Source organism: Apis mellifera, linkage group LG11, assembly GCF_003254395.2.
Source record: "Apis mellifera strain DH4 linkage group LG11, Amel_HAv3.1, whole genome shotgun sequence".
NCBI classification, from domain to species: domain Eukaryota; kingdom Metazoa; phylum Arthropoda; class Insecta; order Hymenoptera; family Apidae; genus Apis; species Apis mellifera.
The window spans coordinates 2,456,553-2,475,075 of record NC_037648.1 but is presented as its reverse complement, the minus strand read 5'-3'; the positions used below and the strand labels follow the sequence as shown (position 1 = coordinate 2,475,075).

The window sequence follows — 18,523 nt, the reverse complement described above, 5'->3', positions numbered from 1 at the left end:
TATTTATTATATAAAATTATCAGGTTTCCGTATCGTGGTTAGACTATGATCGCTCAAACAATATTTGATTTCGGCCAAACGTGTTTCTAGTTTGTGGTGTGTTTGGAATGATCGACATTCTGGGCCGCGCCCATTTTCAGCGCTTGTCGTCGACTCAACGAGTTTTGCGTTTAGCCGTGCTAGAGAGCACGCACAGCAGCGCAATCGTATGCACTCTCCTTTATAGGAATCAACCGCGAATCGAGACGAGACGTTTTTCTCTTAAATGTAAGTACACTGCGATTTCGTTCGCACGCAGCTTTCTTCTGATTCTTTATTTGGTAAAGTTCAAAGAAAAACAACCCAATCGCCTCTATGGAAAACTTTCTTGCTAATTCAACGAAGAACGAGAATTATATGTTAGAGTCTTATTAATAATAATTCTATCATTCATATTCTGTTTCACTCTTTTTTTATTTTTGAAATTGATCAGTTGCATCCATTAAATGTGTAAAAATATATGATGTCATAATATGAAAATAAAGTTGACATATTCTATGCTTCCAGTTAGAAAAATATCGCTTACATCAAATTATATTATCCTATAAAATAAAATAAAAATAAATAAAATAAGATAAATTTTCTACTAAGAACATTTCTTGGAATAAACAAATAATTTGAGAGAAAATTGTGTTCAAAGATTCAGTGAGATATATAACAACATATTAAAAGAATCTTTTATCACTGAAAGATTTCAATTTAGCTTAGAATTTTTTTTTTAAATTTAGATGGATTTAAATTATTATTACTAAAAAACCTATATAAAAATTTATATACCTATTTTTTATTTACGGAAACATCTATTATTATGGAATACATAGAAGTATTTTTAATTTTATTATTAACTTTCTTTCATTAGTTCATATTGATTAAGTCATATTGATAGATTTTTATTTTGGAATAAATTAATGAAAAAAAAAATCGACTCAATAGATCGTTGCTTTGTAAAATTTAATTTATTGGACCGTGAAGAAAATATTCACGGTCAAAAAACATCAATTGACACAAATATCCGATTTAACACGGAGACAGTCAAAATGTACATATCATCTTTGGACGATGTCCAAGAAGAAAAACTCGTCGTGATCCATCATTATGACGCCGAGGATTTCTCAAATAGTCGATTCGATGGCGTTGCTTTTAATCCAAACTCTCTGTTTAGATTTACACTTTGGTCTGATGTATAATGTTTTGATGTATCAAGTGTTTAATGTGTTTCTAATTGCAGCAACCCAAATGTAATATTAAATTTCTAAAACAATATATAATATAAGGAAACAAAATGTAATTATTTAAGCATTCTATGATTTATTTTTACCTCTATTTAAGAACTTAAATAATTGCTAAATAAAAATAAGCAATTAAATAGCATCTTTTAATTGCAATATTGTTTTAAATAATAATTTTAATAATCAATTAATTAATAATAATTTTAATTATCTGAAAGATATATAGATGAAATTGTGAATATATAGATGCTGAAGAAAATCTAAGGAAAGTAATATAGATTATATATCTTTGTATTTTTGTATCTTTGAAAATCTTTCTAAATTAAAATGTATTATATAGTATATTATATATAATATTCTTTATCTTTTAATAAATCTTTTTAAAAGATATTAAATAAGTGAGATTTCAAGTGAAAGTAAAATAAAAATTTCGTCTTTAATAATTTAAATTTATATCATATTTGTTTTAAATATTTTTTTAAATATCACGTTAATCTTTTAAACTTTGAATTATATTAACGTTATTTTGTATATAAAATGCAATATTTTTGTTGTATAAATATATATTTTTCACTATTGGTATTTCATTGTGTAAAATGAAAAATAAGAAAAAGCAATATGTAGAAATTTTTTCATAGGTTTTAAGAATTTACAAAAATTATGCTAAAACAAAATATTTGAAAAATAGAAAATAACATTTGATCATTTATATATATTATTCATTACATATATATATATATATATATATATATATGTATATATATATATATATATATATACATACATCAAAAATAGTTTCTCTACTAAAATTTTATATTAACTAAAATTATATTAAAATAAATTATTTGAAAATAAATTTAAGAAAATAATTAATTATTTTTTAAATTTCCATTTACTAAGCTTACTTATAAATTAATCCAACTAATATTGGTCTCTTGTATTGTTGCAATTTCCACACAGTAAAATCAGTAGTGTAGTCGATAGAGAGGCATATGACGTACCGAGCTCTGTTATTTTCACCAGCGTTCCGAGCGCGTTTACCTTGGTGAACGCAGCCGGTGAGCACGCATTAGAATAAAAATGTCGGCTTGCTCCCCGTCACTCCCGAGCAGAAGATCCGTACATACAGTTATGCTATTTGTACCATCTCCACTCGTATAGTATAAAGAATGATTATAGCTTTCTGATCGTGCACTATCAGATGGGAGTAATACATAATTTCCACAATCAACAAGTATGCCATATGGAATGCTTCTTTTCCTCAGAACTTATTTGGTACAGGAATCCCGTTGACCTTTGTGCTCATTTCCCTTTCTCGATACCTGTATACTTCTTTCATCAGTTAATCCTTAGTTGAGACTGATTTGGTAAGACTTAACATGGTTGTTTGATGAGATTGAGCTTTGAAAATAAGAAAGATACTGTCTTTTCTTCTGCTTATGATATTCTGAAACGAGAAAACGAATTAATATTGAACATGGAAAAATAGATATTAGTTTATAGATGTGATTGTTTTAAAAAATGAATTAATATTTGTTGTATATATGTTATTCCAATTTTAAATGATTGAACCAATAAAAAAATAACTTCATTTTTAAAATTTTTAAATTTTTTGTTGTGTAAATGTAATTTTTTTATTTAACTTTCATTAAAAAATTTGTTAAGAATACTAATTATAGTAATAGAATATAAAAAAATTAGTTTTACAAATATCGATAGAAATGAAAATCAAAAAGAAAACATTGATTATAATGACTGATTTTCATTGATAAATTACAAAAATTAATATTCAAAGTTGTAAAATTTAAAAATATAATTTTATAATGAATTAAAATTAAATAATTTAAATGATATACTGAAATAGATAATTTGAACATAGTATTATTTTTATTCTACTATTATTATTTCTAAATATATTATTATAATATTTATAATAAATTTATTTTTTAATTATTATTATTATTTTTTTTTTTTTACTTTAACACAAAAGATAGATCTAATATTTAAATTGTATTTATTGAAAGAGAAAGGAAAATATAATTTCCTATACTTCTATAAAAATTTATTATATTGTTTCATATAAATTTATAAAAAACATATTTGATATTTAATTACTTTTTGTTTTATAAAAAAACATATTTGATATTTAATTACTTTTTGTTTTATATAAATAATTAGAAAATAGTGCTGTTTCTTTTGTGAACAGAAAATGATTGAGTTCGAAGATTAATCTCTGGTAATATTTTGCAGAAGATGTGTTTGTTTTTTTTTATATCGGTTTCTGTTATCGACTTGTTTTAACCGGAAACCATTGTATATAATACTTGCACGTGTTGCATAGAAAGCAAATCATACTTGTTTTCATTTCTGAAACAAAGCCAACTAAGTACGTGACTCTCTATAACATATTACGTATATTAAATTTAATTATATCTTCTGAAATCAATTAAGTTAAGATTAAGATTAATGTTGAATCTCTTATTTTAAAATTGTTATTTGAATTATGTAATAGAACACGCAAAGCGAGAAAAGGAATAATACAATAACGTAGAAACTAGAATTTAATAAAATTAAAAAAAAATATTCAAGAAATTAAGATATCAAAATTACCAGGAAATATAAACATCTGAAACAAAACAAAAGAATAGCACAGAATTCACACGTCTGAGTTTAAAAACCTTGAATCATGAGAATAAACCTTGTTTTTCGATGATCCAGTACTCGTCAACATTCATGTGCAAGTTACACTTCAGAGTATTGAATAATGTTTGAAGCTTCTGCGACCAAGTCGTGATTATAGCGTGACTAGACCGCTAGTGTAACTCGAACTTAATCGATCATCATACTTATAAATCACTACATTGGCTTATTGAGAGTTGTTTCTTAATTCTTATTTCTTCTTTTTTTTCTCTTCAAAAAATTAGTCAAAACGTTTATCTATAAATATTAATTATTTATAAATATTAATTGTGAAATCATAAATGCATTTATTCTTTATTATTCTTTATTATTCAATCATTGATTTGTGTGATTTCTTAGTTGATTTCTTAGTTAATATACATTTTATTGTGACACGAATTTTATTCTTACGAAATTATCTGATCTCAGCAAAAAAGAAAAAGCATATTGATGTTCTTCAATTGTTGTCATTAGCGTTCCAATGATGCAATGAAAATCATTTATTAAATCTGTTAATGCATGTATCAGTATTAATCGATTATTTCATTTGGTCCATTCATCCAAAATCTATAAATTAATAATTAATGAATTAATGTATATCAATAGAATATTCAAAAATTCAATATAATATAAAATAAAATAAGATTGAAAATACTATTTCTAATAAAAAATCAGAAGGCAAAAAAATCATTAATATTACTAAAAATCTTGAATGAAGTTTGGATTATTAAAAAAAATTTGGATATCTTGTATATTTTGATATAATAAATGAAAAAAATAAGAAAATTATTTTTAATAATTTTGAAGTCAGTTTTAGAAGAAAGTTTTAAAAAATTTTCTTTAAAATTAAATCGTTCAATGTAAAGCTAAAAATTTGAAAGTTTCATATATATATATATATATATGTATCTGTATTTTAAACTAGTGATCATTTAATATTTAAATGATCATGCATTATAAGAATACCAGAGCTATTGCGGGAATGATCGGAATGTCGTTTTCAACAATGAACCTTTACTTCTTTGCGACGTACTTTCATTGTTGCGCAAAATGTTTATCCCTGATTGTTCAAATAAGATACTATAGGAATGAAAAATATAAGATTTATTCGAGATTCTATCCTGAAATCTCTTATCTATTTCTTTACTTTTATATTACATATATTTTATTAAAATTCTTTCCCAAATGTTTAAATGCAAATTATATTATTCTATACTTCTGTGAAATACAACTTCATAATAAAATTTTATTAATCGATGAAAATTGAATATTTTAATTTAATCTTTTTTTTAATATATATATATATTTAATTAATATATATTTTTAATATATCTTTTTCATTATAAAATAACTTCTTTTATATCTTGATTTTTGAATTAAATATAAATATCCTATAATTTTTCAATAGATATCTTGTTTATACTTTGATCATCTTAACCTAACATTTGGCGAATATTTAAACATAAATTGTATTTTCAACCATGATCAAACCACACTAAATTAAATCGCAAATTCACATATATAAATATTTTTTATATAGAAAATACAATAAGAAAAAAATATAGGAATATTTTTATTCACGATTAATTTTAAAATTTTCAACGAACAATTAGGAAATTTACACCTACTATCGAGACGCCCTCTTGTTTAATCTTCACTTTGTTTCTATTGCACATATAACCTATTATTAGGTAATCTTTCGAATTATTATTGCCTTCATATATTATCTATATATTTTTTACTAAAAAGTAATCCAGTGCATAAATGTTTATAAAATCAATACATCATTGTTTAAAAATGTTACGGCACAATTCCGGTTTACAAATGCTACAACCGTGAGAATCCGGGCTATGTTATGTTATATACAATCGAGCTTCATTGAGTAATCAAAAATCGCAAGCAATGGAAAGAATTTCATAATCACTTGCTGAATTTACATTTCGTGAATTTATTTACGCTGGAAAATTTTCTGTTTTATTGTTGAATATTTCTTTTAAAAATTATTTTGTTGATTCATCAATAAAGTTTTTTATTTATTAAATTGATTAATAAAGAAATTAAGAGGTAGCATGTAACAAAATAACCTATAATTGAATTTTATAAAATCCACACAATTTCATAATTTAATTAAATATAGGTAATTTTATAATAGTATATTTATAATTTTATAAATTTTTTAATAATAATATATTTATAGTATATTATATAATTTTTAATATATTTATTAATATTATAACAAATTGCAATGAATATTTTTTTAAATTACAGATGTTTTTTTGAAAAAGATAAGGATAAAAATTGATATGAAAAGTTGTTATAAATTTTTCAATTATAAACGAAAGAAATTCCAAAATTAAATATATTAAATTATATTAAAGAAGATATAGGTTATAAAACATTGAGAAATATTTTCACTTGTAAATTATATAATTGACATAGCTAAGCTTTCACAAATTAAATGACAAAGTCGACTGTCAATGTCTATTGCCTTCAGAACTAATAATGATTGTACTCATTGAGGTGAATCAAGAAATAGGTTAATGATAGAAGGATTCTTTATTTGTTGCACAAGTATTTACGATTGCAACTCGCATAATTTATCCGAGTGCATGTGTTTATTATGTCGATGAATGAACGGTGGAATAGTGGTCATAAAGTATAATTGAGGTTCCATTGAAGAAATTATGATATAACCGGAAGATCGATTCAGGGTGCAAGTTACAAAGGAAATGATAATACAAACGATGCATCCTTGCATTCGACATATACAATGTATTATATTACCATTTGATTGACCTTCTTTTTTCTTTGTCATATTAATACATACATACCTTGATAAAAAATTGAAATATTTTATAAAATATTAATTTTTTAACAGTGTAAATATTTAAATAAAATTGAAATTGAATAAGCAATATAGAAAATAATTATAATTTTAGTTTATCAAAATTTTTGAAATTTTTGACATCTAATACATAAAATATTTGAATAAATTTCCTCTACATTTTTTAACATTTTATAATTAACAAATTTACATTATATATAATAACATTTAAAATATAAAATTTATAAAGAGTTTTTTTGAATCTCTCGTGGAATACATCGACAATAATTTGTTTTCAATTTTTTAATTATCCATAAAAAAAAATAATTAGTGTTGAGAGTGAACGATACGAGATCACGAAGAAATTAAAATTTCATAGGAAAATTAGTAAATTACAGACGTTTCCGGTTACGTGATTTTCAACGCACATAACAGGTGATTACGCGAAAGGAATGCTAGAAACTGCTGAGAAATTACATCCCTTACGTTTTGCTGTCAGTGCACGGAATTATATTGCTTGAAATAACGGAACCCTTCGTTTTATGTTCCGAATGCTCAACTGGATGAATTGTTCAAAACTCGAGGGAAACTACAGGAACTGAGATAAGTGAGATAAATATATAAACGTAAAATCACTTGAATTGTAAATTTTTCATAATATCATATTTCTTTCGTATCAGTATAAAATCAAAATATTTGAAAATTTTCATTTTAAAATAAGTTTAGTTTAAAGTTATAAATCTATAGTTTTTTAATTTGTAGACAAATTATATAACTGATATTATATTTATTAACATAAAATAATTACAAAAAATTTAAATTCATTAGTAATTAATAATAAAACAAATCTCTTCTTTTTTCAATTTTCATAGAGTATGTAAAACAATGTATTAATTTTATTCTTGATATAAATTAAAAACGATAAAATTCAAAATGATAAAATTTTTTAATCTCTAATCTATACATTTATATGCCTACCTATTACAATTTATTCACTATATCTAATCTTCATCATTCAAAATTTAATTTCGAATTTTTTGCAGATTATTCATTATAATAAATGATAATTGAAATACTCTTCAATATAAGAAAAATATTTTTTAATTGATTATTAAAAATAACTGTGAAATATAGTTTTATCTTGATATATAATTGTGTATAAATTTTCTCTATTTTATTAGAGAATCAATCTTTTTAGATTGAATTATGTCTAAATCGTGTTTTTACGATAATAAATTTTTAATCGTTTCGATTGAAATATGTCACAATCATTATTATTAATAAAATATAATATCGATTAATTAATCGAATTAAGAAATGGAATTTTTAAATGGAAAGTTGCGTAATAAAAGCAAATTATATTTATTTACATAGTAGAAACTCAATTGCTGATTCATTACAAAATAATGTTGAAAAATTAGGAAAAAAATTATTTATTTGGAAAACTGAAATATTATTTAAAAATAAATTTCCTCGATGAATATCACAATACGATTTTTTATTAATTCATTTTATTACCGTAATAAAAGGTATATAATTAATGTATTAAATCTGTAAAAAAAAAAGAACATTGTACTCATTTGCTTTTGAAATATATATATCTTAGTTAAAAGGAATTAAATTTTGAAACATTTATTTTCTAGTAATTTAGTTAATTCTTGTAAAATATTTTTGATATTTATATATATAAAATAAAATATCAATGTCAAAAAAATATCTATATAATAATGGAACTCATTAATGCGATATCACATAAATATCAAGCTAATCATGCCTTCGATATAATCGTAGAACTCTATTATATATTATTTATGTTTTTTTTTTATTAATTTAAAATAGATTTTCTTTTGTCGTTAGGAACAAAACATTTATTGATTTATATCGAGATCTGGAATGGAATTTTTACTAGAAAAAATTTCCACCAGCCATTATCATCCCACACGTTAAAGCGTAGAGGTTATGTCGCCTACGCTAGTGTCGCTAGCATATTTCGCACTTTATCATTTGCAAGGTTGTAACGTTGGCGAACGCCATGAATATTTGTCTCTTTAACTGTGACATTGGTATACAAGTTGCCTCACAATTATACAATTAAATTTAATATGTTGCATTTCCGGTTGCCAACGTGTTACATTGAACTACATTTTTTTTGCAAAATTGCAAAACCATATTGAAAAAACAAAATTTGAATTTTATTCTCGAAAAATAAAAACTAAATGTTATTCAATTTTAACAACAATTAGCTTTAAAAACTGAATAACAATTTCAGTTTTTCTTGTTTGAAAATATTTTAAGTTTTCCTTTTAAAATTTACCAAATTTTATATTTCTAGAGAAATTTTCATTTATAGATCGTAGTAAATTTTACAATAATAATATTAAATTTCACTAAAATTTACTAGATTAAATTTACATAACTTAATTTTTTTCTAATTACTCAGTCAATAATTATCATAGATTATAGAGTTTAAATTCGATAGACAAGAAAAGAAAAGAAATATAACGAAGCGAGATAAATTTAAAAAAAATGCTAAGAAAAAATATGATTATACAATAAAGAAAATTTTATAATTATATAAAAATAGTACATTGAATTGTTGAGATTTTTATGAAAAAATAAATGATTTAAATTGGATTAATTTTTGTTGAATTATATCTTTTTTGAAATAATTAATTATATTAATTTATTATTGATAAGCTATAATAAAAATAAAATCGTTTATTAAAACTAACACGTATTTAACAGCGTTTTTTATCGCTATATTAATGTAATATACATATTTATTATGCTGACATTATTATTTTATTAAAGCATTATTTATAATTAAAATTTATTAGTTATCAATTATTATAAATGGATAGATCGATATCGATAATATTCATTTGTTACTTTTAACTGATAAATAAATTTTTCTAATAATTGATTTTTCAGATATTTATGTCTACATTATATAGTTAACTTTACTATAGATATAGAATTTCATTGAAATCGATAAGAAATTATTTGATATATTCCTCGTAAAAGATTCATGTATGCAGCCTAGACCTCAATCTTTATTTCACTTTCTACGCACAAAGACTAATTACCATAAACAATCAGTCAAGTCTCTCTCAATCAATCATGCCTGCAAACTTCTTCTCTATTCTTTACAATCTCCATTGTCACGAAATATCCTTAATTCTCTGTACCTTCTCCCAAAAAGAAAAGTAAAATCGTAGCTAATTAACACTTTCATCGCGATACTAAATTTCTCCGCAAAAAAAAAAGGAAAAAAGAAAAAAAGAAAAAAAGAATACACTCTATTTAATTGCCGCGGGATAGTCGGAGCGGGGATTCAGAAGTTGAACGGTTTGTAATACACGATGACAATTGGCTCATGGTGAGGGTAGAAATTGCTCGTATCTGACGCCTAGCGGATTCCCATTGAACGATGGGCCCGCATTTTCCTTTCTATGTCAAAGAAATCGCCGAGGCTCGACGATGTTCCCGCGCTCGAGGCGAACGGCGGTGGCGAAACAACGATGTGAAAGCAGATTGGAACGACCTGGACAGGCCTCGATGGGCCTCCAGACTCTTTCTTTTTCTTTTTCACGCACGTGACAAACGATTAAAGACCGTGCGTCCGTTATACGTTCCGTTGATTCACGTGCACATTGCACGCATGTACGACTCTTTGTCTCTTTCTATGAACTATTGGAAGGAGTAAGCATGTTTCACCTGCTGACTAATTATTACGGAAACTTGGATTATTGCCTACTATTCGGAAATTTTCAACGAGAATTCTTGGATTCTTAAGAATAATATATATCAATAGATTGCATATAATTCTAATTTAAATGTTTTAAAAAATCTACTCTAATCTAAATCTAAATTTAATCTAAATATTGTTGTTAAATTTTAAAGCAAATAATTTTAATTATTGGTTTAATAATTCTATAAAAAAATTTTATTTTTATTATTAATTCATTTTTAATTTCTATATTATGAAATTTGAATATTATTTCTATAAATTGATTTTAATAAGAACCAATAAGAATATTTAATATAAATAATAATTTATATATCAATAACATTAAATTTATAATTAAGTTAATTCACTCTTTAAAAAAAAATAAAAATAAATAAGAATAAATGATTGCTAAAATAAATTTACATTTAAATGCTATTTCTCAACATATAATTTTTTATTATATGTATAATTAAAAATTAATTTCTGTCTTCAAAAAATTTGCTTTCAATTTCCAAATATTTTATTTTAATTTTACTTTTAATTTTATATCCATATTAATTATATAATCATAATTTAATAATTATTAATTAGTAATAAAATTGTAATAATCAAGAAATTATTTTGTAATTAATAATATTCTTGAAATAAATTTTAACAAGATAAATTTTTTTTTGGTAATGTTAATAATTATATTAATCTTATCTTTTATTTTGTTTTGAAAAATCATTATATTCATTCATGTGATTTAGAGTTTAATTTAATTGTTAAATAAAATAAAAAATAAAACTGAAAATATTTTTTTTATTTTTAATCTCTTAAATTTTTATTTGTAATTTTTTGTAATAGACATCAAACGTTTATATTAATAACAAATAAAACAATAGAATTAAAATAATATATATCGAATAATAAAATCGAATAAATTAATAATAAGATATTAAAGAATAAATTTCAATAGAAATTAATTATTAATGATAAATAAATAAAAATTTTTCTATAAAATCAGTAAATTGACTTAATTAATTTTGATAAAGAATTACAATAAAAAGAAAAAATTAATGATCGAATATTATATTGTAATCGCTATTAATTTAGAATTATTTTAATATATCTAAAGAGATTTTAAATAAAAAACAAATTTAATACGTGAAAATACTTTGATTATTTTAAAATAATAATTATTTTAAAAGAAAAATTATAAAAGAATTATTAGAGATATGTACGAAAATCAAGTCTAAATCCAATTATTATATCATAAAAAAAGTATACGTATCTTGAATATTTTAAAAGCATGCATTTTCTGGTTTTGTGAGATTCATAGAACTCGAAAGATTTTCTGTACGAATCCATACAGCTTATTGCACTTTCTACAAGATTCTATATCAGAAAATTGTCGATATATATGTACTTTCTAAAATGAAAGATCTGCTAAAGATGTCTTGCAAATTAATGATAAGGCAATTATTTTCTTTGCGAAAAATTCGTAAGAAATTAAATTTAATTAATAATTTTAATATAATTTTTTATTTTCATTATATTGTATAGATTGATTAAGTTAGATTAAATTTAATTTATATTCAGAAATATTTTTATCAATTTTTAATTATTAATAATTAAAAAATAAAACTAAATGCAATTAAAAAAGTTTGAATATATATGAATCTATATGAATCCTCAATGATAGTCTACTATTAAACATATAAACATTATTTTTATATGAAAATAATATTAAGAAGTTATTGTTGATTTCTTGTATTTTATATATATAATACAGTATATATATATATATATATATTATATATATATATTATATATATATATATTATTATATATATATATAATATATATATATATTATATATATATACATTATATATATATATTATATATATATTATATATATATTATATATATAATTATATATATATTATATATATATATATATATATAATATGAATGTACAAAATTGAAATTTTTGGAATTATTGTAAAAAAAGAGGTCTCTAAAAAGTATATAGTACACTTAGTATGACGTATATTAATTATTTACGGTAAATTTAAGCAACATCGTTGTCCTAGTTCCTTTATATTGGCAATTTTCTAAATAACAATCGCGAATAATTAGCACGTTGCTTAACGATTGATGATAAAGCATTGATGAACGGAACAAAATAATCATATTCATTATATAAGAATATCTTTGGTATGAAAAAAATATACATATTGTAAAAGAAATATACATATATATTCATCATGCACATAATATTTTTTAATTTTTTATAATATCATTTTTTGAATCTTTCTGTCACATTATTTTATTTTCTCTTATCTTTTTCTTACATAATATTATATTAATATTTAAAAAAATTGAAAATTACAGTAACTTATCTTTTAATAATTGAAATTATTATCATTTTCTTGTTGTGTTCTTCAAATTTGATGTAAATTAAAAATCCGTTTTAAGAGGTTGCAAAAATGATCATAAATATGAGTAAAGGCTTCAAACAGAGTACCAAAACTAAAAATAAAGAAAAATAAAAATAAATTAGAAATTCATTTTTATATTTAGAAATGTAAAAAGATTCCCATACTTGACCGACGATGCAGAAGAACGATTCTCTCGTTCAATAGATTGTCATAAGATCTAAAATTATATTTAATTTCGAGGGCGGTATGCGTGGCGCATCCTCGATCGCAAGAAAGTCCGGAACTTGAGCTGACACGGTTGAGTAAACGCGCTCTCTATGAGCCTCGTTCTAGGATAACAGTGCTCGACTCCGTTTCTTCAGGAAACAGTCGGTCAAGATATATGACTGCAACTAAAAATTTGTAACAACCGGTTGCGATTTCATTTCCTTCCGCAATTTCCTCTAAGGGACTTTGTTCAGTCTCGCCTGGCACACGTAACTTCCGATGAAAATCCATTCTGCGTGATAGTTGAGTGGCAAGGAATACCTTAGAGAATTTTCTAAAACAGTTTTTAATCTTTTATTTGATGTAAACCTTTTTTAAATAATTTTATTTCCTCGTTAAATAAAATCTAATTCAAAATTTTATTGAAAATTCAAAATTTAAATTTGTAATGTATTTCAAATGAATTTCTCAGAAAACAAATTGGTCAATTCCATTTTTTTAATTTTATTATTTGGATACGCGAATAAAATGAATTTCTCAAAGAAAAAAAAAATTAATTTAAATTTTATAAGTTGTTTTGCAGCCAATAAGTGATAAAAATTATCGTTTCAAAATTAATATTAAAAAATATTTATTCTCTAACTTTTAAGTCTCATATTAATGAATTCAAGTAATTGAAGTTGTACAATTTCAAGTTACTACTTCACAAACTTGATATAAATCTATCATTTATTTCAAGTTTGACCAGTATTGCTGTATATTATCAATTTTAAAAATTATAAAGATTTGATTTCATGTTTCATTTATATAAGATCAACTGACTGTATGTTTTCTAAATATAATTATGATCATATGAAAGTTAAAATTTTTAAAAATTTTCTTTTTTGAATTAACATTAGGTTAGGTTAAATTTATCATTAACTTATGGAACAAGATACTAATATTATGGATTCTTATCTAAATTATTTTTTTAGATATTATTTATAGGTATTTTTTTAAATATTATTTATAAATTTATTTAGTTTTACCAGTTAGAAATTTTAATCTATTCAATATAAAATATATGAATAATAATTTATGTTAAATATATAAAATATTGAAATAATTTTGTAGGCAATAAAAGCGAAAACATATTGTGAAATATATCAATTCTAATGTTAATTGTATTTCTTGATAGCGTGTGTCGATTGCATTTTATAAAAATTCTCAAATTATAATATATCTTTAATTGTACTCTTCCGGATAATCTTCCATTTCCAATTATCATTTTATCTATGATCGATGAATAGGTTGATTTCCAACGATAAATTCCTTCGAAGTTGGAAAACTGTGGTTTCACGAATAATTTCCTGTAATTTATTCGACCGGCCTTTTTCCAGCCGTATCAAAAGACTCTGAATTCATGCGAGAATCGCAATCCTTGCTTTCTTACTTTCTAACGATCATAACATTTCCATAAAGCGACTCACTTCTAATTTGCATTGCGAACTAACGACCGTTCACTTCAATTGAACAATATTTCCTTGTTCTTTCGTTATCGTTTTCACTAACTATTCAATCATTTTCCTTGATACTATATCAAGATAGGATTTAATTTATAGTCTTTCCAACTCAGGTCCTTAAAAGATCCTTGTTATTTTTATATTTTTGTGTTTTTATATATTCCTGATGATAAAAATAATCATATTAAAAATTATCAGTTTTATTTATTATATTATAATTTCTAATTTGATTTTTTTTTATTTTAAATTTATATATATAATCAATATAGGTAAAATAAAAATTAATAAAGATATGTATTCATAAAAATAAAAATAAAGACCTATTTTAACCTAACCTAACCTATATGTACAATTTTTAAGAAATAATATTACAATTCAAAAAAAAAAAATAAAATAGAAAGAAAAACATAAAAATACATAGAATTTTTGTTGATTTTTAATTATTTTAAAAAAATAATTACTATTCTTTCACTAATAATCAAGAAAATTACTGAAAATATATTCTTTGAATTATAATATTATATATTATTATATAATATATATTGAGAATTAGATTTATTTATAAATCTATTGTTCTTGATTAATCTCAATTTTTTTTCTTAATTTTCTAAGATTTTTCATATAAGTACTTGAGATTTATATTTAAAAAAAAATAGATAAAAACGATGATTTACGAAAGCATCAATAAGAGAAATAAAACATTTGATGGCAATAGATTGAAATATTCGAGTTAATTATCAGATGATGCTTGTAAATACAAAGAAAAAATCGATAATATGAATCATTCGAACAAATTGTTTTGTTGCAGCAATATGCAGCCAAGCATGCTGAACAAAACCACTTGGTGGAGCAAATGAATACAAAATACTATTACTATACAAGAACACAAGGTCTCTTCAGGATATGCTATCCCAAAGAAAGACCACCGACTGGTAAGTTTATCATCGAATTTTCTTAATGTAAATTCTTATTCTTTTGATTCTAATTCTATGTTAATTCTAAATTCTTACGATCCTAATTCTACTATATTATAGACAATGTATATTATATTGTACATTAAAAAAATATTATCTGAAATCTATGACTGATTCAACAATCCCTATCTTAAAGAATTTTTTTAATTAAATCTATTATAAAAATCTATTATATTTTTATATGTTTTAATTATATGTATCTAGAAAATAAAATTTTTTTTCATATTAAAAGAATATAATTTTTTCTTTTTTGCAAATAGTAGAAATTTCATTTAAATAATAATTTCAAGTTTATATTTTTTTCATTTATAAGAAAAATGACGGAGAATTAAACATTTAACGATGATAGATTAAAATTCTTCTATGATATCAATTTCTACACATCAAGTGTAAACAATAATTTCTCTAACATTAAAAAAAACTAAAATCATTTTGTAAAATTTTATATTGATCAATAATTCTGATTCAGTTTAATATAAATATAAAATATTTTATTTTAATTTAAATTATCTTTGTTAGATTTTTCTTTTCAATGATAGGAATGAATTTTTTGTAATTATGTCTTAAATCGATTTTATAGAATATTTATAGTATTATTCATTTATGGTAATATTTATGATGAAAAATAATAGTGTAGCAAAAGGATAAAATAAATCGTTATTGAAATACATTCGTGTAAGTATAAATGAATTGTTTAAATGACAAGTTGTTACTAGTCTTTAGATTCAAAAAAACATTCTACTTGCATCTATTATATTTTTTTTTTTTTTTTGATATAAAAAGAACTATAAAATTTTGAAGACTATAAACTTACTTAATTCCTCACAGTAATTTGTTTTTCGTTTTGCATTTCACTTTCAAAAGTTAAGTACCGTTTAACGAGCAATGAATGATAAATTAAATATCAATGATTTATTATGATCTCACTAAATATCACAAACTCTCACGGAATATCTCTTGAACGTTTTAATTTAGTTCAGTTAATCAGTGAACAAAGAACTTGGTTTTTGGAGAAGCAAATATCAAATGAAAACGGCCATGATGAATTTCTCATAAGTTACTGGTTCTTAAAACAGATGGCGGCCTTTAGAAGACTTTCTACAATATTCTATACTATAATGTCGCAGGTTATCCGATCCCACGTAATAGGTTAAGAGTTTATAATGGGCAGGTTGCACGCAATTCGAAGAGAAAGGAAAGGAAATCGTGAAATTATTGGCATAAACGTGATAGCTCAGAAACATTTCTTTCGAATGTCCATTTCATTTAATCAATATTGATCCGCGATTTTTTTTAATATTAAATGTTAATAAAAATGTAAAAGAAAATAATATAGTATAATTCTAGAATTGATAATTATGCGAGGTTTTGTTCACTCGCCTTCATGCTCTGAAAAGTATAGTAATCACATCATTTTTTACAAATAGAAAAAATTTTTAGAAAAAGCAATCGTAAGTAATCTATTTTTCTTTGAATAATCGATTTAAGACATGAGATAAATATTAGAATCTAATTTAATTTCGACAGTTATCATAATATAAAAATTGAGTTTTTTTTTATTTTTCAAAGAAGAATTTTTTAATTTATTTTTTTTAATTCTTATTTTTTTAAGATAATAGGTTTCTTCGTAATTATCATTGAAATTAAATAAATAATTCAAATTCATTACGATACATTTTAATTTTTTATTATATCAAATCGTGGATAATTAAAAATATTAATTTGTTACTTTAATAAATAATTTTATCAAGATTCCATTTATATATATGAATTTATGTATATATATTTAAATATATATATTTAAAATATATATTTAAAATATTTAAATAGTTGACAAAATCCACATTAGTTTAATTTTACATTATTATTATAAAATTATTTAATTTATTGTAGATACATATACAATAATACAATAAATAATAATAAAATTAAAATTTCACATAGAAAATAATTTTATAAATTATCTAGCATTTAATTAAGCAAATATATTTAAATACAATTGAAATTGTTTAATTTTACATAATAATATAATTTTCTATAATAACAATTTTTATAATAATGATAAAGTCGAATTTATCAACAATTAGAAAAAGCTCAATATTAAGAAAAATAAAAATAAAAGATTTAAGAATAAAAAAAAATTTTAACAATTACAAAGTAATTTCCCTTCCATTTTATGTGAAATTCTCACATAATAGAATCGATCGCACGTGTTCGACAAATGGAAAGTTCATTTGCATAATAAAGAAACCAGGTTCGTAAAAGGGAGCCAAGTGCATCAGTTTCACAATAAAAAATTGTATTTTCCAATTTTCACGCAATTAGGATTATTATTTTTGCTATGCAAATAAACGATCATTTTTCTTTTCTTTGTATAAGATAGATAAAATATTACAAGTACTGCAATTTACAAGATATTATTCATATTTAGTATAAATATATTTAATATAAATATAAATTACGTTAAGTTGGAAATACTTATATTTATAATTTAAAGAATAATTATGATTTTTTTATATATTATTATTATAAAAATTTTTGGAACTTCTAATATTAAATACAGAAAATTCATATTTTTATTTTTTTCATAATAACATTATTATATTAATATAAATATTTTCAAAATTATTTGTTTTTCTTGTTTGCAATTTTATTATGTTATCAAAAGATTAAAAACTTAGAGATTTATTTTAGCAAAAATATCGAATAGAATTATTAAGGTATAATTATGATTACATAAATATGTTAGAATACAGTCATACAAATATATAAATATAATACGAAAATTCATCATGCTCTAAGAGCCTTGAAACAATGACAATATTATGCGAGCCACGTGTACTCATGATTGAATCAACGTGCCGCACCTGGCACTTATTACTGGCTTGCACTTTATTATTTATAGTTATATATT

The 18,523-nt window shown here is 22.4% G+C and overlaps 1 protein-coding gene and 2 long non-coding RNA genes across 5 annotated transcripts in view; 1 reads left to right on the top strand and 2 right to left on the bottom strand.

Annotated features, from left to right (window-relative positions):
• Positions 1 to 18,523, top strand: part of LOC551144 — a 33,540-nt gene that overhangs the window by 2,580 nt on the left and 12,437 nt on the right. For both annotated transcript variants that reach the window (XM_006558968.3, XM_623540.6), the window contains exon 2: positions 15,444 to 15,567. In XM_006558968.3, the coding sequence (XP_006559031.1) occupies positions 15,444 to 15,567 (124 nt within the window). The remainder of the gene's footprint in view (positions 1 to 15,443; positions 15,568 to 18,523) is intronic.
• Positions 932 to 4,199, bottom strand: LOC102655536. 2 transcript variants are annotated; one of them, XR_003305613.1, is made up of 3 exons: positions 3,423 to 4,199; positions 2,174 to 2,715; positions 932 to 1,291 (listed from the first exon to the last, which is right to left on the bottom strand). It is a non-coding gene; the product is annotated as an uncharacterized LOC102655536 (long non-coding RNA). The 2 variants fall into 2 exon arrangements; XR_003305614.1 differs by lacking the exon at positions 932 to 1,291 and having other exon boundaries at positions 2,132 to 2,715; positions 3,423 to 3,635; positions 3,879 to 4,199.
• Positions 12,883 to 17,000, bottom strand: LOC102655574. The gene is made up of 4 exons (XR_408146.3): positions 16,424 to 17,000; positions 14,603 to 14,798; positions 13,091 to 13,467; positions 12,883 to 13,017 (listed from the first exon to the last, which is right to left on the bottom strand). It is a non-coding gene; the product is annotated as an uncharacterized LOC102655574 (long non-coding RNA).